This window comes from Rhineura floridana, chromosome 1, assembly GCF_030035675.1.
Source record: "Rhineura floridana isolate rRhiFlo1 chromosome 1, rRhiFlo1.hap2, whole genome shotgun sequence".
Lineage (NCBI taxonomy): Eukaryota > Metazoa > Chordata > Lepidosauria > Squamata > Rhineuridae > Rhineura > Rhineura floridana.
Window position 1 is genome coordinate 248,285,249 of NC_084480.1, and position 26,133 is coordinate 248,311,381.

At 44.5% G+C, this 26,133-nt stretch overlaps 1 protein-coding gene across 4 annotated transcripts in view; it reads left to right on the plus strand.

Annotated features, from left to right (window-relative positions):
• TAF4B (TATA-box binding protein associated factor 4b) overlaps positions 1–26,133 on the plus strand; it is a 120,184-nt gene that overhangs the window by 11,465 nt on the left and 82,586 nt on the right. For all 4 annotated transcript variants that reach the window (XM_061597504.1, XM_061597494.1, XM_061597514.1 and 1 more), the window contains exon 2: positions 25,929–26,077. In XM_061597504.1, coding sequence (XP_061453488.1) covers positions 25,929–26,077 — 149 coding nt within the window. The remainder of the gene's footprint in view (positions 1–25,928; positions 26,078–26,133) is intronic.

A 26,133-nucleotide genomic window follows, 5' to 3' on the forward strand; every position in this document is an offset into this window, starting at 1 on the left:
AATAGGGAGCTCACTAGGGCAATAGACGGAGTGGCCCCGAAACATCCTCTCCCCCCGAACAGAGCTCAGACAGCGCCCTGGTATACGCCACGGTTGCGGAGCCTGAGACAGGAGGTGAGAAGACTAAAACGCCGGTGGCGGAAATCCTGCTCTGAAGACGATCGGACACTGGTTAGAGCAGCAATAGCTGCCTACCAGGTGGCAACAAAGGCAACAAAGAAAGAATTCTTTGCTGCCTCTATTGCGTCTGCAGAGTGCTGTCCCAGGAGGCTGTTCCAAGTGGTCCGTAGCCTGATCGGTCCAGTTGCTCCGGAACCCATGGAGCATTCAAAAGCCTCCTGTGACAGATTTGCTAAACACTTTGCCGATAAAATCGAACGACTGAAGAGCATGATTCCGTGCGCTGTGGACACAGGAAGTGAGCCAGAGGCGGTCAGTAGCATTCCGGTCCGGTGGGATCGGTTTCAGCCTCTTCCTTCTGAGGAAGTGGACAAGGTGCGCTCTACTGTGAAGCCAACCACTTGTCTGCTGGACCCTTGCCCCTCATGGCTCATTATGAGCTGTAAAGAGAGGCTGAGCGAAGGGATCAGGGTGGTGGTACATGCATCCTTGGAAGAGGGTGCAATGCCAACAGCCCTCAAGGAGGCAGTGATAAAGCCCATCTTGAAAAGGCCTCCTTGGATCCCCAAGAATTAAATAACTTTCGCCCAGTCTCTAATTTGCCATTCTTGGGCAAGGTGATTGAACATGTGGTGGCCAAACAGTTACAGACACACTTGGATGAAGCAGATTATCTAGACCCATTCCAATTGGGCTTCAGGACTAGACATGGAACTGAAACAGCCTTGGTCGCCCTGGTGGATGATATGAGGAGGGCGTTGGATAGAGGAGAATATACCTTCCTCGTCCTCCTCGATCTCTCAGCGGCTTTTGATACCGTCGACCACGGTATCCTTTTAGATCGCCTGGGGGGACTGGGAATAGGGGGCACTGTTTTACAGTGGCTCCGTTCCTACCTCTCAGACAGACATCAACGGGTGGCATTGGGGGATGAGGTTTCAGACCCTTGGCCTCTCAATTGCGCGGTGCCACAGGGATCTATCCTCTCCCCCATGCTATTCAACATCTATGTAAAGCCACTGGGAGCCATCATCAGGAGACTTGGGCTGCAGTGCCACCAATATGCAGATGACACTCAGCTCTATCTCTCGTTTAAGTCCTCACCAGAGTTGGCTGTGGATACCATGTCCAAGTGCCTGGATTCCGTAAGTGAATGGATGGGAAGGAATAGGCTGAAACTGAACCCCGACAAGACTGAGGTGTTGCTTGTGGGGGACAAGAGAAGGTTGGGGGATATAGACCTGATGTTTAATGGGGTAAGATTACCCCTGAAAGACCAGGTCCGTAGCCTTGGGGTCATTCTTGACTCCCAGCTGTCTATGGAGGCTCAGGTTTCGGCAGTGAGCCGGGCGGCTTGGTATCAATTACATCTGATACGGAGGCTACAACCCTGCCTTCCTGTACATCTGCTCCCATGGGTGATACATGCCCTGGTCTCCTCTCGCTTAGACTACTGTAATGCGCTCTACGTGTGGTTACCCTTGAAAATGGTCCGGAAATTACAGCTGGTACAGAATGCGGCAGCGCGCTTGATTAAGAACAGCCGTTGCCGTGATCATATCACCCCGGTGTTAGTGGATCTACACTGGTTACCAGTTGTTTACCGGGCCCAATTCAAGGTGTTGGTATTGACCTTTAAAACCCTATATGGTTCTGGCCTAGTTTATCTGAAGGAGCGCCTCCAGCATCACCAATTATGCCGCATGACAAGATCAGCCACACAAGACCTTCTCTTGGTCCCATCAGTTAAAACAGCTAGGCTGGTGCAGACCAGAGAGAGGGCATTTTTGATTGTGGCCCCCACCCTCTGGAACTCCCTTCCTTTCGATCTTCGCCACACCCCCTCCCTGACAGGTTTCCGCCAGGCCTTAAAGACCTGGCTATTCAGGCAGGCCTATGGGGTCTCTGGGGATGGGTCAGTTTCTAATGTTGTTTAATGCTGTTTAATTTTAATTATTATATTTTTTGTTGTATTTTATCATGATATTGTACGTCGCCTAGAGTGGCCGTTTATTCGGCCAGATAGGCGACTCAAAAATAAAATTTTATTTTATTTTATTTAAAGCAAATAAAATTTTATGTCTATAATACAAGGACTTAGCCTACAATCCTAACTAGGCCTACCCACCAGTAAATCATATAGAATTCAATGGAACTTACTCCCAAGTGAGTGGGGTTGGGACTGCAGCCAGTCTCCTTTTGTGGCCATTTTAATTCTGCCTTCTATATCTTCACAACAGCCATGTTAGGTAGGCTAGGCTGAGAGTTAGTGGCTGGCCCAAGGCAGTAAGTGAGCAAAACGATGGGTAAAGTAAGTTTTAAAATGTGAAATTGCACGTGCCCAGTGTATTTTTGTGGCTGCTTATCAAGGCTTTGATTTTTTTTATAAAGTGGTATATCTTCATTTTAAATATTTTTTTATTGTAAAATGTTAAGTTGCCCAATTATGTTTTTAGTCTTAACTTAAGTTCTTTGCATGGTTTAGGGTTGGGGGAGGGTAGAGCTCTTGTGCCTTTAACAGCTGTGTGGCAGGCATAAATTAAATATAAATTAAGCCTTTTCTAGTATGGAAATACAATTATGGGAAAAACTTCACCTGCTGACATTGACATATTATTGTCATAAAAACCAGAGTCCAAATGCCCTAGCACCAACTATTCTGGGTAGTTTACTTCTATCACCTTCCTTTCATTTCCTTCAAAAAAAATTAAAAGTTATTTATGCTGCTGTAACCTGCCTTGGTATCTTCTGGTGAAGGGCAGGTAATAAATATCATTATCATCTTTGTTGTGATGAATAAAAAGTGACATTATTTAATGCTTCATTATGTATTTTATCAATTGATATTAAAATTACAACAATTAGCATGTGGGGGTTGTGACTTTTTTGAGGTTATGAAGGGGTTCCCATACTCATAACAGCTGGGAACCACTGGACTAGAGGAAACAAGTATTATAAATTTGTGAGCAACTTTTCACAAAAGCTGAAGTGGCTTACAATAATAAAAAAGTTAATACCAGTATAAAAACTTAAAACAAAACAAAAAGTTAAAAGCATATAAATAAAACAGTGCTGGAACAGCCCACCCCCTAAAACAGGCTACATCATCAAGAGCCCTCCAAAATTAAGAGCCAAAGGCTTGGGAGAAGAGAAATGTTTTTGCCTGGCTCCTAAAAATAGGTAGTGATGCTGTCAGATATGCCTTCCTGGGCAGAGCATTCCACAAGCAGGAAGCCACCTCTAAGAAGGCCCCCTCTGCACTTGCCTTGGAGGGCCTCACAAAGAAGGGCCTCAGATGCCAAACACAGAGTTTTGAGGAGTATGCAGGGGTTGAGCAGCCATTTTGTGAAGATCCTCTATTAATACGCCATAAGAGTAAATAGAAACAGAAACTTCAACATATTTTACAGAGATAATAACTGTTTTGTAACAAAGGGCAAATCCTAGTGACAAGTTATAATTTGGGGTGGGGGCTCCAGGGCCGACTTACCCATTAGGCACAGTAGGCACAGTGCCTAGGGCCCACGATACTTTTAGGGGCCCATGAAAATGTTTTAATTTCTTTTAAAATCAGAAGGAAAAAAAATGAACTTTTAGGGTCAAAGAAAATATTTTAATTTTTTTCTCGCATCAGAAAAAAATGATTTTTTTAGGGCCCACGAAAATCTATTAATTTTTGCCTAAAACAGAAAATAAAATAAAATGTTGAATTATTTAAAGTTATATCAAAAATAATTTTTAATATTGATATTACGGAGGAAGGGGCCCACGAAGGCAAAATTGCCTAGGGCCCACCAAAGTCATAATGCCGCCCTGAGGGGCTCAGCTTCATATTTATGCTTTGTGGAGGAAGGGAGCTTCAATACCTAATTAAAGGTTAAGGAAGAGAGATCATCTTTCCCCAAATATTTGGGGGAGCATCCCCTTACTCCCCTCCCCCATTCTTTTCAAGGCACCTCTATTTTTCCTACTCCTTCACTGTCTTTTCAATTTCCTCAAATTTCCTGTTTTTCCTTCTTTCTCTTATTATTCTTCCAATTTCTCTCTCTGTTAATTCTTATTTTTTCTTCCACCTTGCATATTCATTCTTTTGGTTACAAAAAGTTCAGGGGTGGGCAGTGTGTTGGCTGCTTGTGCAGTAGGAAAAAAGCTTAGAATAAACCCTGAGTAGCATCATATTATTTGGAAAGGGGAGGTGTGATATTCTGTATTCTCAGACGGACCCAACAGCATCACAGTGTCTGCAATTTGACACCCCAACTGAGGAAGTCCTAGCTTAGGTTATGTCCAGTTAAATATACACTGTTTAATATTTTTAATAACCAACCCAACAGGTTGGAACTGTTCATTTTTGTAATTGAAGTTTTGAACCATTAAAGAAGTGGAAACAACCTCTATATAAATTAACTAGACTTTCATCAGCTATGGAGCTGCTTGCCATTGGTCCCAAGTACCATCCATCTCTTAAGTGGATGGCTTTTGCTGGTCTCAAATCCCCATAAAATGTGAGGCTATCCCTTGCCTGTTTGTCCTGAAGAATTCTGCTTGTTCACTTCAACCTTTGAATGAGTCCTACACATCTTTGCAAGTACCAGGATGCCTTGGATGCCTTGTCAATAAAGCCCACAAAACCTACTACCTGCAGCAACTTCTGCTAGCCTACTTGGGAGGCTAGTAGCCTGCATTTCCATGTTAGTTGCAGAGGAGGGGAAACCCCCCTATGCAGCCAGTGTGGAAATGTGGTCTAGTGTAAACAATAATGACTTTCTACAAAATGGGCTGGAGAAAAGGAGTGATTGGTCTCTCCTCTGAGCCTGCTGGATGTCTGTGCCAATTATGGAGGAAGATACCGGCTGGCACAGAAACCAAGTGGCTGCTGGAGAAGAGTTGGAGTAATCGACTCCTCCACCTGCCTACTTGTTTGTTTGTATGAAATTTTTTATTGCATAGGGCTGCCAGGCTTGTCCTTAACTATAAGCCTGACTTTATGTGTTGCTAAAATTAATGTAGAAATTGTCTCGCTAAATCTAGAAATTCCTGATTTTATTTTTCTTTCTGATACTTCTATTTTTGCAACTTTCTTCTCTGGAATCCTTTAATAAACACTGGAATTAAAAAACTGTAGTTGACTGAATAACTTGCCAGCAGTCATGTGCTGGCTGTGTTCCAGGGAGCTGGATAAGGTTGGTCCCTTCTCCTTAAAAATACTGTGGATCTGGATTTCCATGTGTTCAGATTTAGGGTATTTAACATCGTGTCAGCTGTTGAGAGAATGCAGCCCCAGCCTGTACTACATTGCAGGGAGTGTCAAGAGCATGTGTCATCACAGGTGGAATTGATGGGTGGAACAGAGAGATAGGACAGTATGTACAAGATAAAAAGTTGCTGAAGATGTGTATCTAGAAAGGTTGAAGGCAGTCTTCAAGAAGAGGTTCTAGCAGAATGCATAGCAGTTTTCAAGTCATGTGCCTGAACAATCGTTTACTGATCTCTTTCCAGAGAGCCAGTGGGAAGCTTATTTGTTTAATTTACTAATAACCCACTCTTCATTGTTCCTACAATCACAGTAAAACAATCTTTATTTGAATACAGCATAATATGAAATCAAATGATTTTTCAACAACAGTCTTTATTTACAGTTGACCAACCACAGATACAAAAACATGGTATTAAATATTAAAAGATAAAATGCTTGAAATCAGAAGCTATAGCAAACAAAAAACAGTCCAGTTGAGTTAGTTGCCATTTACAATCTTACAGGGTCTGATTGAGATGGCCAGGTTCAGAAATTTTGCCACCTGCACGGTTATTGCCTTATGAGAACCCTCAAGTAGAGTGATCAGAAGAGACTCAAGTGGGCGGCCTGGGAAGGACTGTGTAACTGGGTATATTAGATCTTTTCTGGCCCGTGCATAGTATCTACAGTTAAACAAAACATGTAAGATAGACTTGACTTTGATGCTGTTGCAGGGACAGCGTCTATTATTGCTTGGGATTTTATTATATCTGCCCTCCAAGAGTTTAGATGGTAGGGCATTAAATTGAGCCAATGAAAATGCCCTCCTATACTTGGGAACAGATAACCAGCTAAGATAGGGCACCCCATCTTTACAAAGAGGCCCTGATAAGCCCAGTGTCGGGGGAGCAGGGGCCCTGGGCAGCTGCCGAGAGCTCTTGAGTGTCAGTATCTGCCAACTTCTGTTTAACTATCGCCTTGGCGCTTCCAGGCTCCATAGATAACAAATCAGAGGGAGAGAGACCTACTGAGATAACTTTTTTGACTACCACCTTTGTCCAGGATGGCTCAAAATTATCTCTCATTACCAGGGATGTAAAGGGGTTGTGAGTGTCCACGCAGCAGCAGCAAAGCCAGTAATGAAAAACACAAACCCAAGCTGAGCATTTCAGAGAGTTAAGGCCAGCCTCCAGAAACACATCTTGGAACACCAAAAATGGACCTAAGAAAAAAAAATTGAATTCCTTCAAGTGAACCCTTGAGGTATGGGAACCAGATTGGTGCCCCATAGAGAATCGAAGGGACTATCTTGGTCCTGTAAACACGCATGGCTGCTGGCAAGAAATTCCCGCCCTTTGTATAAAAGAAGCGGGTCAATACGCCCATATTTTTCTCGGCTTTGGCCTTAACATATTTTTCTTGGATGCTCCATCTTGCTGCTTCATGGTACCAGATATCCAGGTATTTATAGGAGTCGACCTGTTGAATTCTGTCGCTCCCCATAAACCAGGGGTATCTGACCATTCTCTTAGAAAATACTACTACTTTGGTTTTTGAATAGTTAATTGTAAGAAAGTTTTATTTACAGTATTCCACAAAGAATGCTAACTGGGGCTGGTTACAGGGACCGTACTACCCCCCTGTTAAAAAAGCTCCACTGGTTGCCAGTCTGTTTCCGGACACAATTCAAAGTGCTGGTGTTGACCTATAAAGCCCCATACGACTTAGGTCCAGGCTATTTATCAGACTGTATCTCCCTGTATGAGCCTGCCTGGGCCCTGAGATCCTCAGGAGAGGCCCTTCTCTCAATACCCACATCTTCTCAAGTACGACTAGTGGGGACGCGTGAGAGGGCCTTCTCGGTGGCTGCCCCTAGGCTTTGGAATTCCCTTCCTAGGGAGGTAAGAATGACCCCCTCTTTGCAGTCCAAGCAAAGACCTTCCTATTCCAACAAGCCTTTGGCATTGAAGGCTAAGGATAGGGCGTGAAGGGTGCTGCATTGCTAATGTCTATTATATCATTTTTAAACTAGTTTGAACTTTTTTAGCTATATGTGTGTATGGTTTTAATATTGGAAATAGTTTAATCTTATTTTAATGTAGACTTTGTATGTTTTAATTATATGTATTTTTTATCTGGAAGCCGTCATGAGTTCCAGTTTTGGAAAAATGGCGGGGTATAAATAAAGATAATAATAATAATATAATAATAAAGACACTCAATCTCTTAAGACCCAGCCGAGTTTGGGAAATTAAAACCGCGTCGTCTGCGTAAAGCAAGATAGATACCTTTGTGTGTGCAATTTTAGGTGGATGGGATTGTGTTGTCCCTAGTGCGGAGGGGAGATCAGCCAGATAAAGGTTAAATAGGGTAAGGGCAAGGACACACCCTTGTCTAACCCCTTGTGATCAAATGATATGCTAACAAAACTACATCAGCCAAGCAATGGCCACCACTTGAGCCAAAATGTTTGGGTGAATAGCCATGTTTTTACGTGGTGTTAAAAATCCATTAGCAGTGGTGCTGATTGCACCTGGGAGGGCAAAAGTACATTCAAGGGTTTGGGTGCCACTGTTGAGAAGGTTGTATAAATTACACAGGATTGATCATGGATCCAAAGAGCAGATTTACATTATGCTCTGGGAACAGTGGTTCTTGTGCACTATTTTTGCCACCACTCACTGAGGTAACTGTCAATCCCAAACTCAATTAACTATCAGCAAAGTTTCCAAGTGTGTTTGAACTTGGCTGAAGAATTGGTCAGTTACATTTTCTGTTTTGTAGTTGGCCATTGTGGGTGCTTTGAAGCAATAATAATGTGCAAGCGTATGAGCTAGGCTCTAGAGCTGCATCCCCCTGCCTGGTGCCTTCCAGATTTTTGAAGTAAAACTCCCATCAGCTGCAGCCAGGGCAGCTATGCTGGCTGGGGCTGATGGGAATCATAGTCCACAACATCTGGAGGGCACCAGGCTGGGGAAGACAAACTTCTGTTGAAGTAAGAACTTCTTACTCAGGGTACGCTCAGGGGGTACATACTGGTAGTGGGCAGGGCTCTCTCCCTTCCTGCCCATCAGCCTGTCAGAGAGGGACAGATCACTTTTGCCAGTGGTCTGAATTGCTTGCTTACAGAGGGTGTCCCGAGCCACTTTTCTTTGCTCTGTTTTGTTTCACCTGTCCCCCCCACGCCCATCCCTTTTCAAGCAGCACTTGTAACTTCTAGATGAGGAGAGAGGGGGCTCCCTGCAAACACAGAAGCAAATGGGCGGAGTGCAGAGGAAGGAAAGAGCACTCCATTCCTTCTGCCAGCCTCCTCACTTCCCTCCATGTAATTCCTTGTCATGGCTACCAGGCAGCTGCTTAAAATACAGTGCTGTCATGAAGCTGTCATGGCCATGCCATCTCAAAGTTATGGTAGATCTGGGAAAAGATTCAGAAGAAGGCAATCAGAAATATCAAGGAGTTGGAACACATGTCTGTAAATGAAATATGACTGAGGGGGAATAATCAAGCAACTATCCACACTGTCAAAGTGGATTGTGGGGGGAGGGGAAGGGGGGCAAATTGCTTCTTTCAGCTTATCTTCCTCACAGGTTGTGATCTGAGAACACTTGGAGCTAGAATATGATTGGGGTACAACTCCATAAGTAACCACATGCAGATATTATTAGGTTAAAGTGAGAAAAAAGCTGAAAAGTTCCCTGATGTATTTAGCAAAGTCCAGTGTGGACTTGGCTGTAAAGGGAGATACTTGTTTGTGCTATTACTGTATGTTATGCATATACCTGCTTGGCTTGCAAGTGGAAAGCTACTGTTTGTTATACATCATCAGCTTCATCAGCCGAATCAACTTGGGTTTAAAAAGCATATTGGGGGGGAGCAGTTTGAAGAAGTCTGATTTCCTTTCTTGACTTTTGTGAATAGGATTTCCCCATACTTGCATCCCCCGATAATACTTGTAACCGTCTGAAAGGGTATTATTTATTTATTTATTTATATCCCACCCTTCCTCCCAGCAGGAGCCCAGGGCGGCAATGGTACATAATAGACAGGTACAGAACTGTAATATGAGCATAATACCACTATTGTTGCAAAACTTTGAATTATGACTGCATTATTGTAAACTAATCCATTTTGCCATACTCTATAATTTTTTTGTTTTATGGCTTGATCAGCTCATGTAACTACATAATAAAACATTTTAAAAGGGGGAATGAGAAAAGGATGGGGTACTGAAGAACAGACCACATAAAGTGTCTTTGTACTTTATCAGGTGTTGATGCACCTAATTAAGTGTTGTCGGAAATTCTCTGTTAGACAGTAGACATCTAGGACAGAAATCTTTTCCAGCTCTGCTAAATGAGCTCTGAAATGAGGGGCTGCCATCATTATGCCCTCTGAAGATTGCTGGACTACACCTACCATCAGCCCTGAGCAGTGGTTATGCTGGGTGTGTTTGGTAGGAGTTAGGAGATCAGTAGCAACAGGAGGTAACAATGTTGGCGACCCCTGTGGTGTGGAAAACTCAAAAGGAAATGTTTCACAATGCTTTATTTTTCTACAGAAAATATTCCACTTTTAAAAGGACATTAGTAACAATGAATGGATGTCAATTGCAAATATACTATTGGAGAAGCTTGGCGTTTTCAAAGTTTCTAGAGTTTAGTAAATACAGGTAAAATAAACATGCCACATCAGATCACTCTTAAGTGCATCAGAAAATTTTCTATATAATAAATAATCCTACTTTTCACAAGAACATTTTCCAATTCAAAATTTCCTGTAATCTGAAAATTCCCCAAACCTCCCATTTAACATGGGAGACACTGAATTGTGACCTTGTGCTTGCAAAGATAACCGCTCCCATGAATGCCTTTCTAGAGGTCTCGCTGATAAGTAATCCTCTCAGCTCTCAATAGTATTTTACTGAGTTTTTTTTATAAGGACCTCTGTGTGCTCACACTACAACTAGCAGGAACAGGTAGGTGAAGTCCATGGAGGTCAAGATTAAAATTGGCATTGAGTTCTCTGGTACAATAGTGGCTTCTAGCTTTGAAAATCAAATCAGGATATGGGATAGTCCTCTCTAGATTGAGCCTATGTAGGGAGGAGTCCTTTGCAGTTAGTAGAAGTTGGTAAGCAAGATAGCAACAGCCAGGGTATCTGCAGTGACATTTTGCTGCTCCTCTTATAAGAACATAAGAAGAGCCTGCTGGATCAGGCCAGTGGCCCATCTAGTCCAGCATCCTGTTCTCACAGTGGCCAACCAGGTGCCTGGGGGAAGCCCGCAAGCAGGACCCGAGTGCAAGAACACTCTCCCCTCCTGAGGCTTCCGGCAACTGGTTTTCAGAAGCATGCTGCCTCTGACTAGGGTGGCAGAGCACAGCCATCACGGCTAGTAGCCATTGATAGCCCTGTCCTCCATGAATTTGTCTAATCTTCTTTTAAAGCCATCCAAGCTGGTGGCCATTACTGCAACTTGTGGGAGCAAATTCCATAGTTTAACTATGCGCTGAGTAAAGAAGTACTTCCTTTTGTCTGTCCTGAATCTTCCAACATTCAGCTTCTTTGAATGTCCACGAGTTCTAGTATTATGAGAGAGGGAGAAGAACTTTTCTCTATCCACTTTCTCAATGCCATGCACAATTTTATACACTTCTATCATGTCTCCTCTGACCCGCCTTTTCTCTAAACTAAAAAGCCCCAAATGCTGCAACCTTTCCTCGTAAGGGAGTCGCTCCATCCCCTTGATCATTCTGGTTGCCCTCTTCTGAACCTTTTCCAACTCTAGAATATCCTTTTTGAGATGAGGCGACCAGAACTGTACACAGTATTCCAAATGCGGCCGCACCATAGATTTATACAACGGCATTATGATATCGGCTGTTTTATTTTCAATACCTTTCCTAATTATTGCTAGCATGGAATTTGCCTTTTTCACAGCTGCCGCACACTGGGTCGACATTTTCATCGTGCTGTCCACTACAACCCCGAGGTCTCTCTCCTGGTCGGTCACCGCCAGTTCAGACCCCATGAGCGTATATGTGAAATTAAGATTTTTTGCTCCAATATGCATATTTTTACACTTGTTTATATTGAATTGCATTTGCCATTTTTCCGCCCATTCACTCAGTTTGGAGAGGTCTTTTTGGAGCTCTTCGCAATCCCTTTTTGTTTTAACAACCCTGAACAATTTAGTGTCGTCAGCAAACTTGGCCACTTCACTGCTCACTCCTAATTCTAGGTCATTAATGAACAAGTTGAAAAGTACAGGTCCCAATACCGATCCTTGAGGGACTCCACTTTCTACAGCCCTCCATTGGGAGAACTGTCCGTTGATTCCTACTCTCTGCTTTCTGCTTCTTAACCAATTCCTTATCCACAAGAGGACCTCTCCTGTTATTCCATGACTGCTAAGCTTCCTCAGAAGCCTTTGGTGAGGTACCTTGTCAAACGCTTTTTGAAAGTCTAAGGACACTATGTCCACTGGATCACCTCTATCTGTATGCTTGTTGACACTCTCAAAGAATTCTAATAGGTTACTGAGACAGGACTTTCCCTTGCAGAAGCCATGCTGGCTCTGCTTCAGCAAGGCTTGTTCTTCTATGTGCTTAGTTAATCTAGCTTTAATCATACTTTCTACCAGTTTTCCAGGGACAGAAGTTAAGCTAACTGGCCTGTAATTTCCGGGATCCCCTCTGGATCCCTTTTTGAAGATTGGTGTTACATTTGCCACTTTCCAGTCCTCAGGCACGGAGGAGGACCCGAGGGACAAGTTACATATTTTAGTTAGCAGATCAGCAATTTCACCGTTGAGTTCTTTGAGAACTCTCGGGTGGATGCCATCCGGGCCCGGTGATTTGTCAGTTTTTATATTGTCCATTAAGCTTAGAACTTCCTCTCTCGTTACCACTATTTGTCTTAGTTCCTCAGAATCCCTTCCTGCAAATGTTAGTTCAGGTTCAGGGATCTGCCCTATATCTTCCACTGTGAAGACAGATGCAAAGAATTCATTTAGCTTCTCTGCAATCTCCTTATCGTTCTTTAGTACACCTTTATCTCCTCTGGAGAGAAGTGACGCATAGGATGTCTTCTTACCAGTGTCACTAGCTAGTTCTTGGGATTCTTAAGAATGTGTATTGTCTGTCCCCTGCTTTCTGTGCTCCAAAGAGATGCAGTCACTGTTCTAAAGCAGCAGAGCATCAGGCCTCCATACAATGTGCTAGTTTGTGTTCAACACTAAAATAATTTTTCAGGCAAGTGTTGAAATATGGATGTCTGTAGTCAGTACTTTTTTGGTAAAAAAATGAGGTACCGGTACTCACATCTTGATAAAAGTGTCATAGGAGCTAGCACAGAATGTCTGCTATGGGTAGGTGCCGGTACTCTGTGCTGTTGAGCACCATCACAAAAAGGCCTTTATGTTGTAGATTAGGGGTAGAGAGTCCATGTACTCAGGCACTGGTGATAAACACTTAAATTTCATGAAGACACTTAAATAGTTCTACCATTAGATGGCAGTGTTGTACAAACATGTTGTAGTTAGCAGATGGGATCATAATTATTCCAAGGCCATGTAGCCTCAGTCTAAGAGCATTTTGCCACATGACACTAAAAATGCCTGTGGGCCTTTTGTGCGATCCATGCATGCAAGTGAATGTCAATGTAGGATAGAAAGTAGAACAAAGGCATTAAAGCTGTCTTGCATTCAGGCTAGCCTATGTAATTTGTACATTTTGTATTGGATGCCAAAGCAGTTTTAAGCATTGTTAGTGAAAATTTGTACAGCCGGGTCATTTGTATGTATATTTATGAGTAAGCTTCAACATGCACATTAAAGCTCCTTTATGTTCACTTAGGGTTGCAGTTTTAGACTTGTGCATGAGATCCCCAACATGCAATTCTGACTTCACTGATGCTCATTTCTCCATATTTGTCAGTACCTCTATACCCAGGCCTTTGGGAAGGATTGGTCTTTGGAACAACTCAGAAAAACTTTACCTCCTGTTTTTGTGGCTAGTGGACAGTAAAGTAAATACAAATACAGGTATTTCCTACTCTGAAGCCACCATTCCTGTAGCTTTCCAGCATGCCCACCAAGCTCCCTCCTTATTTCCTCGTTGGGTCTTTTTGTCCTGCTACTGCAATCACCAGATCAAGCTGGGCCTCATTTTTCCTTACTTCCAGTCGGGCCCCAGATCCTTCTCTGTCCCCCACGTTGGAGCTACATATTTGTACCTGTCAAATGCTTTCTCTAGTGATGGTCAATAGTTGAGAGAAGCTATCAAAGGCTGAGGTGTGCTACTCCCTCAACCTGCAGCTTCCAAATTAGCCGAGGGAAGCATTGGATGGATGTCAAGAGTCTCAATACAGTTTTTTCACTCTAGAGTTAATGGTGGGTTTGAAAGAAGGATAGCTTGCTTGTGGTGCAGACACTCATCCCACTGTTACTGCTGACAAGTTTCACTAAGTTTTATGTTGGTTTTGAAGCTGCCTTGGTCAGCGGTGACAATAGAACAGGAGGAAGTGTATACATCACGGGAAGCAATGTGCTCAAACCATTTTCAGCTTTCTAAGCTTGCTGATGCCATCACAGCCTTTCTCAAACTTTGGTCCCTAGATGTTGGTGAACATCAGCCCCAGCCAGCTTCCCCAATGGTCAGAAATGATGGGATTTGTAGCCTAACAATATCTGGGGACCTGAAGGTTGGAAAAGGCTGAAGAGGATTTAGCAAGTAACCATTGGTAACTCCTGGAATTACTTTTAACACTAAAAACTTGCCAGCCAGCATATATTCTGTGACAAAGGAGGACATACCTTTTCTTACAGTTTCTTAGCCCTTTGTATAATGAGTTTGTAGGCTTATTTGGAAGTATATATAAAATGGATTAACCCTTGCTCTTCTGCTCCCCTGATTAGTGGCAAGTCAAGCAGAACTTTAATTCAGTCACTTGCCACCCTTTCCTAAGCAATTGGCCTGGGATAGGCTGTGTTTTGTTCCAGCGGTAGCTTATTTTGCATATATGCATTTGAACTATAGCATAGTGCTGTGTTGATTTTTTTTGTATTCTAAAGTTCTCTAACCTAGTGTGTGCCTATGAAGTATTATTACTCTTTACATTTACTACCCGCCCTTCACCCAGAGGTCCCAGGATGGATTTACAACAATTTAAAAATACATTATTAAAAACAGTTATAAACAACCTAAAATCACAACATCACAAAAATGTGTGTGGGGGGATTTCCTAAAAATACACATCTTGGGTGTTAAAGTCCAGGGTAAAGAGGTAAAAGTACACTTTCTTTTTATTTCTCTAATACAGCCTTTCCCAACTAGTGGGCCACCAGATGTTGTTGGACCACTATTCCCATCTTTCCTGACCATTGGCAATGCTGGCTGAGGCTGATAGGAGTTGTGGTCTAACAACACCTGGTGGCCCACTAGTTGGGAAAGGCTGCTCTAATAGATGTGGATGAATGATTTAAAAGCAGTATTAAAGTATTAGATTGTAGATTTGTGTATCTACTAGCAAATGTCTGGGTACTAACGTACAATACCCCTTTGCTGCTTTGCAGTCCTTTGCATAAAGAGCTGCTCACACATCAGTAACGTTGTGCTAATTATAACATGTGATTAAATGAGCTAGGAGTAGAGCTGTCCTGCCAGCCATTTCTTATAGTATCATAGAATAGTAGAGTTGGAAGGGCCTGTAAGGCCATTGAGACCAACCCCCTGCTCAACACAGGAATCCAGCTTAAATCATACCTGTCCAGCTGCCTCATGAATGCCGCAAGTGCTGAAGAGCCCACAACCTACCTAGGTAATTGGTTCCATTGTTGTACCACTCTAACAGTTAGAAAATTCTTCCTAATGTTCAGTCAAAATCTGGCTTCCTATAACTTGAGCCCATTTTTCTGTGTCCTGCACTCTGGAATGACTGAGAAGAGATCCCAACCCTCTTCTATGTGACAACCTTTCAAGTACTTGAAGAGTGCTATCATATCTCCTCTCACCTTTCTCTTCTCAAGGCTAAACATGCCCAGTTCTTTCATTCTGTCCTCAAAGGGCTTTGTTTCCAGTCCCTGATCATCCTTGTTGCCCTCCTCTGAACCTATTCCAGTTTGTCTGTATCCTTCTTAAAGTGTGTCCAGAACTGGATGCAGTACTCAAGATGAGGCCTAACCAAATGGAGGGGAACTAATCCTTCACGTGATTTAGAAACTATACTTCTGTTAAGGCAGCCACACTTCACTGTTGGCTCATATCTGAAGGAGCGCCTCCAACATCATCAGGGATGATGCTCAACAAGATCAGCTTCAAAACGCCTTCTCTCTATCCTACCAGATAAAACAGCTAGACTGGTGAGAACTAGGGAGAGGGCTTTTTCAATTGTGACCCCCACTTTGTGGAATTCCCTCCCAAATGATCTCCGCCATGCCCCCTCTATAATGAGCTTCCGCCGGGCCTTGAAGACCTGGCTCTTCAGGCACGCTTTTGGGGGTGGGTTAGGTTTTATTATTATTGTTGAGAGTTTTAATGTTTTAATGTATTTGTATGTTTTTATTTTGTAAGTTGCCCAGAGTGGCTGGACAGCCAGCCAGATGGGCGACTAATAAATTTAATAAAAAAAATAAAAAAATATTCAGTTTGTGATCGACAATTCCAACATCCTTCTCACATGTAGTATTGCTGAGCCAAGTATCCCCCATCTTATAACTGTGCATTTGATTTCTTTTTCCTAGGTGTAGAACTTTGCACTTATTCCTGTTAAATTTCATTGTTTTCAACCCAATACTCGAGCCTATCAAGATCTCTTTGAATTTTGTTTTTGTCCTCCAGAGTATTAGCTATCCTTCCCAATTTTGTATCTTCTGCATTTCCTGCACCTTATCAGTCAAATCATTAATAACAATGTTAAAGAGCACTGGGCCTGAGTCCAAGCCCTGTGGTACCCCAGTTTGTTACCTCCCCCCCAGTTTGAGAAAGAACCATTGATAAGCACTCTTTGAGTACCATTCTATAGCCAACGGTGGATCCAGTAGATAGTTGTTCCATCCAGCCCACATTTAGCTGGCTTGCTAATCAGAATATCACAAGGTACTTTGTCAAAGCTTTGCTGAAGTCAAGATACATTATGTCCACAGCATTCCCACAGTCTACCAGGGACGTTACCCAATCAAAAAATGAGATAAGTATGGCAGGATTTGATCTTGATAAATCCATGTTGGCTTCTTGTAATCACTGCATTGTTTTCAAGGTGCTTACAGACTGATTGCTTTATAATCTGCTCCAGAATTTTCCCAGGGACTGATGTTAGAGTCATTGGTCTGTAGTTCCTGGGTTCCTCTTTTTTGCCCTTTTTGAAGGTCTGTCATTGGTCTGTAGCTCCTGAGTTCATGACTCACCTGAATGTCCCAGGAGTAGATCAGCCAATCTCTAACTTGGTGTTCAGGTCTCTCCTCCCGAAAGAAGGAGATTCCCAGCTTAAGGACCCATCAGAATGGCAGCTAGACTTCGCCCTCCAAAAGAACCACGAAGCCACCGCCTATTCCATTCGAGCGTCTGTAGCGGCCTCCATCTTTTCAAGAGCCACGATGATGTGGCTGGACGAGCTCTTGGAAGACCCGAATCCGGACCCGCCCAAACTCAGAAAGGGTCTGATCAAGCTGCACAAAGCAGTGGCATTCGTAGCTGACGCTTCTTTGGATGTGTCACAACAAGGAGCACGAGCACTGGCTGCAGAAGTAGTGGCGCAACGAACCCTCTGGCTTCGTCACTGGGACACAGATACAACAGTCAATTTATCCACAGCCACATACTCTGGAGCATTGTTGTTCGGTGAAGAAGCCCTTAAAGCAGTCTTTGTAGATCTTAAAGACGACAGAAAGCCTGCCTTAGCCCCGTCCAAAAAAGACGACTGCAGGCTGTTTCGGAGGTTTGCTCCATACCGATCTTTTCAGCCCTTTCAAGGAGCGCGGCCTGGGGGGCGAGGCCATGACCCCCGTTTTACAGACTTTCCTGTACAGCCTCCAAGGGAACCTGGCACGGCTCAGTACCAAGGACGTCACAGTCCTTCCACTTCATACGGACGGGGAGCATGTCAGCGTCGGCAATTCTGATGCCATCCCTATCGGAGGCAGGTTACTCCACTATGCAAAACTCTGGCTGGAGCTAACCCACGCTTCTTGGATCAGAGATCTTCTCTCTCAGGGTTACAGCATAGAGTTTTGGCTAACCCCCCCTAGACAGATTCCTTCCCTCCCCCATTCCCAAAACCCAGGAACAGTAGAGGGTCATGCAGGAAGCAATCTGACATCTCCTCAACATAGCGGCAGTAGAACCAGTTCCACCAGCAGAGAGATTGTGGGGTGTTTACTCCGTCATGTTTGCAGTCCCCAAGCGCGATCTGTCATGAAGGGCGGTTTTGGACCTCAAGTTCGTCAACCGCTTTGTGACGTATCGATGGTTCAAAATGGAGTCCCTTGCCTCAATTATACAGGTTCTACAGCAGGGAGACTTTTTGGCTTCCATAGACCTAAAAGAGGTATTACCTCCACATACCAATCTGCCCTTCCCACAGACAGTTCCTGAGGTTCGCCTTTGGCCACCAACATTTTCAATTCATGGCTATGCCCTTTGGACTTGCATCGGCACAAAGAGTGATGGTCACCCTGGTGGCCCACCTCTGCCTTCAAGGGGTCCATATTTATCCCTGCTTGGATGATCTATTGCTTCAGGCGGATTCCAAGGACCACGCATGTGACCAGGTTCTTTGCACCCTCAAGGTTCTCAGCACCCATGGTTGGCTTGTCAACATCGACAAGAGTCAACTACAACCGACTCAGCGACTACAGCATTTCGGAGCGATACTGGACACAGTACAGGCCAGGGTCTTCCTATCACTGGAATGCATCACAACCATCAGAGATATGGCAAGGCTCCTGCTACGATGCTCAAAAGCGGATGTGATGTTTCTGGCAAAGGTGCTGGGAACATTCATGTCCACCATTCACATCGTTCCGTGGGCACGGCACCATACTCAGCCTCTCCAGTGGGCCCTGTTGCCTTTCCAGGCAGATATTGCCAATTCCAATCATTGCGGCATTCGCCTGGATTCCCCCCTTCGGATATCTTTCTGATGGCGGGCACAACCTCGAAACCTCAGCAGGGGAACTCCATTCCGAGAACCGGACAGAACTGTAATTACAACAGACGCCAGCCTAACCGGCTGGTGGACCCACTGCAACTCCCACTTTGTCCAAGGTCGGTGGTCCAGTCTGGAATAATGCCAGAGTATCAACTGGCTGGAATTGCATGCAGCCCATCTGGCTCTCCGACACTTCCAGCCAATCTTCCAGTTGGAACACGTCCTGATCCGGACAGACAACACCTGCGTAAAATCGCATTTGAACAGACAAGGGGGAACCAGATCACAAGCGCTCTAGGCGGAAGCGACCCGCATCTTCGACTGGGCTGAAAGCCATCTGATGTCTCTGCAGGCAAAACATCTCAGTAGGACTCTGAACGTGACAGCCGACTGGCTCAGCAGGCAGCAGGTGGTTCCGGGAGAGTGGGAACTTCACCCAGCAATGTTCAACCTCCTCCAGTGCCGGTTCGGCACCTTCTTGGTGGACCTCTTCACCTTAAGTCACAATCGACAGCTGCCCCAGTACTTCTCAAGATATCTGGAACAGACCATGGAATCAGTGGATGCACTGGCGACAACTTGGCCAGATGGCCTCCTGTACACCTTCCCCCCGATTCCTCTACTGGGGAGGACATTGAGAAAGCTGAGACACAAAAGGGAGCAAATGGTTCTACTGGCCTCACCGCCCATGGTTCTCAGACCTGATTGCATTGTCAGTAACAGAACCTTGGAGGCTGCCAGTCAGGCCAGACCTACTGTCTCAGGGACCGATCTGGCATCCAGACCCAGAATGGCTGAGTCTGACGGCTTGGTGTTTGAACGGAGGCAGCTGATCAACTCAGACTTATCTCAGGGGGTTGTCGATACCATTATGGCATCTAGAAGTCCGTTGACGAATCGCATTTACCAGAGTACGTGGCTCGACTCCTCTAAGTGGTGTGCAGAGCAAGGTTGCTGACCTTCTCAAGCTACTGTACAACAAGTGCTGTAGTTCCTTTATAGAGGCCTGAAAATGGGACTCAAAGCTAACACCTTGCATGGTCATGCCTCCATGATCTCGTCAATCCGGTCCACCTCCCCCCTGACTTTTCTGTGGGTTTGCATCCGCTCATCAGGTGCTTTTTTAAGGGAGCTGCCCTCCTCTCACTGGCAGTGTGCCATCATTTCCCTTCCTGGAGCCTACCTAAGGTCCTGCAAGCTCTTCAGGCTTTTGGGGTGGGTTAGGTTTTTACTGTTATCATTTTAAATTTTAAAGTTTTAATGTATTGGGTTTTTTTTATCTTGTACGTCGCCCAGAGTGGCTGGACAACCAGCCAGATGGGCGACTAATAAATTTAATAAATAATAAATAATAGTAATAATTCAGTGCGCCCCCCCTTTGAACCCCTTGGGTCAGTGCCTCTGCGACTGTTATCCTTCAAGGTCCTGTTCCTGGTGGCAATCACCTCAGTGAGAAGAGTCTCTGAACTGGGAGCATTGTCATCGGCCCGTCATCTCTGCATTTTCCATAAGGACTCCGTTGTGTTGCGTCCAGATCCATCCTTTCATCCCAAGGTCAGCTCAACTTTCCACTGTAACCAGGACATTGTTCTTCCTTCATTTTGTCCTAACCCCGCTCATCCACTGGAGAAGGCCTGGCACTCGCTTGATGTCCGAAGGGCCCTCAAGATATACCTCTCGGACTCAGGACATAAGATTGACAGAGTCACTATTTGTATCTTTTCACCCAAGGACTCTGGGGAAAAAGGTCTCTAAATCTACCCTGTCTTGTTGGTTGTGCGCCTGCATTGCTCTGGCGTATGAGTCACTAAAGTTGCCAGTGCCTAGTAAAATAATGGCGCATTCCTCTACGTCAGCTGCCGCTATGACTGCTTTTGCAACCAACACACCTCTTGCAGACATCTGCAGAGCAGCAGTATGGTCTACTCCAGACTCCTTTATCAAACATTAAACATCAAACATTAAAGCTTCTTTTGGGAGGCGAGTTCTGCAACAGGTTCTTTTTAGTGAGTAAGCACTGAGTAAGCAGTGGGTGGTCCCTCCCTTCTGGGGCTGCTTTGGTACATCCCACATGATAGCATGCTACCTGGGAGAAATGGGCCATTGGCCTCAGCGAAAGGGTGGTTTTCCCAGGTGTCATGCCATCACAGCCCTCCCGTTTGGAGGATTTTTGAATGTGGGTGTCACCTACTACAGTACATTGTTCAAGTTTATCATTTAAACAATAGAGTTAAGTCAGGATCTCCAGGTTCATTAAAAACATTTGCCCTACTGGACCAGTTTTGTATTTTCCTTGCTGGCAGGCCTGTTGGCTGTTGCATTTCTCTCAAGAGGTCTCATGCCGGACTCGTTGCGAATGAAACTGGAGTAGGAGGGGCTTGCTCACTACAGATCTTGACTCCAGTGCATTCTTGCCTTTGGATGCTAGATGGCGCTATGACTACCCACGTGATGGCATGATACCTGGGAAAACCACCCTTCAGGTGAGGCCAATGGCCCGTTCTGTGATCCCTGCAATTCCATGCTACCTGTCTACACTCTTTCTTTGTGGCATGGCCTTCCTTCTACTTCTCGTATGTGTTCTTTCTGTTTTCAAGTCATCTCTAAGCTTTCTGTAAAGCCACATTGGCTTCTTTTGCTGTCTTTCCCCATTTTTCCTTGTTGGAATTGTTTGCCATTGTGCCTTTAGAATTTCCTTTTTTAGAAACTCTTGGACTCCTTTTCTCATTAGGTTTGCTTGCCATGGAACCTTACTTATCATTGTGTGATAAATAAGGTTATTAAAATCGGCTTTCCTAAAGTCCAGGGTGTGCATATGGCTCTTCTCAGCTTTTGATTCCTTTAAAATCAAGAACTCAAGTGTAGCATGGTCACTTTCCCCCAGAATTTGGTTAACTACAACTTCAACCATTAAGTCATCTCTATTGGTTAGAATCAAGTCAAGGATAGCTGATCCTCTAGTTTCTTCCTTCACTTTGTGTAGGAGAAAGTTATCTCCAACACATCAGGAATTTCTTGGAAGGGCTGTGCTTGGCAGAATTTGTCTCCCAACAGATATTGGGATAATTGAAGTCCCCCATTATTACTACATCATGCTTCCTTGAAACATTGGCAATTTGCTTTTCAAAAGTTTCATTCTGGTCTTCTCTTTGATTGGGTGGTCAGTAGTAGACTCCAACCACCATGGTTCTTTTATTCCTTCCCCCATTTATTTTAATCCAGCTATTCTTGGGGGAGCTACCAAGTTCATCCTGCTATATTTCTGAGCAGGGATATGAACAAAGTCAAAATGTATAGCAGGAGTTGCCAGTCTTGAAGCAGGAGGTGAGACGACTAGAACGCCGGTGGCGGAAATCTCGCTCAGAAGATGATCGGACACGGGTTAGAGTAGCAATAGCAGCCTACCAAGTGGCAACAGAGGCAGCAAAGAGGGGTTTCTTTGCTGCTTCTATTGCATCTGCAGAATGTTGTCCCAGGAGGTTGTTCCAAGTGGTCCGAAGCCTGGTCGGTCCAGTTGCGCAGGAACCCTTGGAGCACTCTAAAGCCTCCTGTGACGCATTTGCAAAACATTTTGCGGATAAAATGGATCGTCTGAAGAGTTCGATTCCGTACGCCGTGGACACAGGAAGCGGGCCAGAGGCGGTCAGTTGCGATCCGGTCCGGTGGGATCGGTTACAGCCTCTTCCCTCTGAGGAAGTGGACAAGGTACTCTCTACTGTGAGACCGACCACTTGTTTGTTTGATCCTTGCCCTACATGGCTCATTGTGAGCTGTAAAGAGAGACTGAGCGAAGGGATCAAGGCGGTGGTAAATGCCTCCTTGGAAGAGGGGGCATTGCCATCGGCCCTCAAGGAGGCGGTAATAAAGCCCATCTTAAAGAAGCCCTCCTTGGATCCCCAAGATTTGAATAACTTCCGCCCAGTCTCCAATTTACCATTTTTGGGCAAGGTGATCGAACGCGTGGTGGCCAAACAGTTACAGACACACTTGGAGGAAGCGGATTATTTAGATCCATTCCAATCGGGCTTCAGGACTGGACATGGAACTGAAACAGCCTTGGTCACCCTGGTGGATGATTTGAGGAGGGTGTTGGATAGGGGTGAATACTCATTCCTCGTCCTCCTGGATCTCTCTGCGGCTTTTGATACCGTCGGCCACGGTATCCTTTTAGATCGCCTGGAGAGATTGGGAATCAGGGGCACTGTGCTACAGTGGTTCCGATCCTATCTCTCTGACAGGCACCAACGAGTGGCAGTGGGGGAGGAGGTTTCAGACCCTTGGCCTCTTAATTGTGGTGTGCCACAGGGCTCTATCCTCTCTCCCATGCTATTTAATATCTATGTAAAGCCGCTGGGGGCCATCATCAGGAGATTTGGGCTGCAGTGCCACCAATATGCGGATGACACTCAGCTCTATCTCTCATTTAAGTCCTCACCGGAGTTGGCTGCGGAGACCATTTCCAAGTGCCTGGAGTCCGTAAGTGAATGGATGGGAGGCAACAGGCTGAAACTGAACCCCGACAAGACCGAGGTACTGCTTGTGGGAGACAAGAGAAGATTAGGAGATTTTGACCTGGTGCTGAATGGGGTTAGTTTGCCCCTGAAGGACCAGGTTTGCAGCCTCGGGGTCATTCTTGACTCCCAGCTGTCCATGGAGGCTCAGGTATCAACAGTGAGCCGGGCAGCTTGGTATCAATTGCATCTGATACAGAGGCTGCGACCCTTTCTTCCGGTTCATCTGCTCCCGCGGGTAGTGCATGCACTGGTCTCCTCTCGCTTAGACTACTGTAATGCGCTCTACGTGGGGCTACCCTTGAAGATGGTCCGGAAATTACAGCTGGTACAGAATGCGGCGGCACGGTTGATTACGAACAGCCGCCGGCGGGATCACATCACCCCGGTACTTGAAGATCTACACTGGTTACCAGTTGTTTACCGAGCCCAATTCAAGGTGTTGGTATTAACCTTTAAAGCCCTACACGGTTTCGGTCCAGTGTATCTAAAGGAGCGCCTCCAGCATCACCAAGTATGCCGCCTGACAAGATCAGCCTCTCAAGACCTTCTCTCGGTCCCGCCAGTTAAAACAGCTAGACTGGTGCGGACCAGAGAAAGGGTATTCTTGGTTGTGGCCCCCACCCTCTGGAACTCTGTGCCATACGATCTACGCCATGTCCCTTCCTTGGTAGGTTTCCGCCAAGGACTAAAAACATGGCTATTTCAGCGGGCATATAGAATCCCTAGTTAATTTTAGTTTTATAGTGTACAGATGGGGGTAACTGAATATGTTATAATTGTATTTTTATGTATTTTATAAGTGTACTTTAAATTTAATTATGTACGCCGCCTAGAGTGGCTGTTCATTCAGCCAGATAGGCGGCCTAAAAATAAAATTTTATTATTATTATTATTACTATTATTTTGAGCCTGTGTGCACACTTGCAAACTGGAGAAACTGTAATGGGCATTGCCCACAAGCACATATGACAACTTATTCCATTGGTAACAATAAAATTCTTCTTTCATGCCTAATTTCAGTAGACAGGCTTAACCTTGTAGACATCAGGAAAGGTCCCTAGTGGTGCATGTGTACCAGTGGTATCCACATTGGTAACTCTTGACGTATAATAGAACTATTATTCAGAATAATAGAATCTGCAGTGTTTCTTCAGGGGCTCTAGACCTTGCTACACTAGAAAATGGTTCTAAAGGTGTATAAAAGAAAGCACTTCATCAGGATTCTTCATTCTTTTGATTGTTTATGTCTGGACTGCCCATCTTCAAAGACCAGCATACAGACCTTGCCTGGTGAAGAATATCAAACATGAGATTGCATGCCGAAAAATGAACTTGTAGGTATAAACATGGTTTCAAAAGTACGCAAAACACACACATTGTCTATTGACTGTCACAGTTACTTTTAAAATATCTGTTATGCAATGACATCCTCTCGGTGCATCATTCTCTGATGTTACAGTCTTTTCAAAGGTAAGTGAAAACACACCATAGTTCAGGACTTTGGGGAAGGGTGCGCTGGCTGCATTTTCATTTTGTCCCTGCTGCCATTTGATTGATGATGATTGATGGTTGTACTATGTTTTTATATATTTATGATTTTAAAAGGTTTGTACCTGGGACCCTTGAACAAAGGATGGGTTATAAATATGTGAAATAAAGAATGAATGAATAAATACAGTAATACCTCAGTTAACAAAGTAGATGTGTTCCCGGGCATTACTTCTTTAACAGAAACTTTGGTACCAGAGGCAGGAATAACATGGAAATAATAGGGATAGGTTCCTACATCTGTTCATAGATGGTGGGGACAGCTTCAACACCTCAGCTGGTTATAGCACAGTGGGGAGGAGAGCCTGGCTTGGGAGTCCAGAGTCTTTGAGTTCAAATCCCCGCTTGTGTCTCCTGGATGTGAAGGGCCAGCTAAAGATCACCCCCACAGTGAGTGGCTCGGGTTACGTGCCCTGCCACCTGTGCAGCCATGGGCAAGTTGCATAGTCCCAAGGAGCCCAGTTGCCCCCCAGCTGGTAGTTGCGGACAAGGAAGAGGTCGGCTTGTGCAACAGTGGCAAGCTGAGCAGGCCCTAGCCAGCTGGGGAGGACTAGCCTCAGAGGGAGGCAATGGTAACCCCCCTCTGAATACTGCTTACCATGAACACCCTATTCATAGGGTAGCCATTAGTGGGGATCGACTTGAAGGCAGTTCATTTCCATTTTTCACCCACCACTCTCCCCCGAATCATACTGCATTCTTCACTCCCCAGACCTGGGAGAAAGTAAGAGATCTTTTTAGTGCAAAGCAAACACGTGTCTGTTTCATCCTAGCAAAGCAAAAGCATAGTCTTACCAGTTTATTGATAGCAAAATAGACACAGGCTGGTCAGTTTCACCTTAAAGCAAAGTAATAGGCATATCAGTTTATTGATAGCAAAACAAAGCTGGTCAGTTTCATCTTTAAAAAGGAGCTTCCTGGAGGATTCATTAACTGAGGTATTACTGGAAACACGATATTATAAAAAGTATGACTAATGTTCTTGTGAGAACTGTCTAACTTCTCTGTTTTGCAAGCTGTTACAGCAGAGATCCATGAGTAAACCAAGCCAGACTTTCTTCTTAAATAGTTTGATGGATTTTTACAAGCTCAAAATATAAGCTACGCTTGTCGTAACACTAATTATGACACAGCAACAAAGTAATAGCCAGATGTTTAAATGGAGAAACCTAGAAAGGAAGTGTGCAGTTCTATAGAAATGTTTACAATATTGCACAAGTCATTGCTTTTGAATTAAGTACAGTGCAGGCAGCTGTTGGCCCTTCTGACTTGTGCTTAAAAGTTTGAATTGTGCTAATTTAGTTTTATATGTTTGCTATTAAGAATGTGTAGTGGAAGATTTCACAGTGTGTTCTTTCCTGCAGGAACAGTTCTTGTCAGAAGCAACACTGGTCAGCTGATGTTGGTGTCTCAACAAGCACTTGCTCAAGCCCAAAGCCAGTCCCGAAATAATGCAAGTGTAAGACAGTCATTGCCTACAAATATGCCTGCAGTCAAAATGCAGACTGTACAGGTAAAACTTCTGTGTTAGCAGTTCAATTGTTCAATTGTACATTTCCAAGTGCTTTT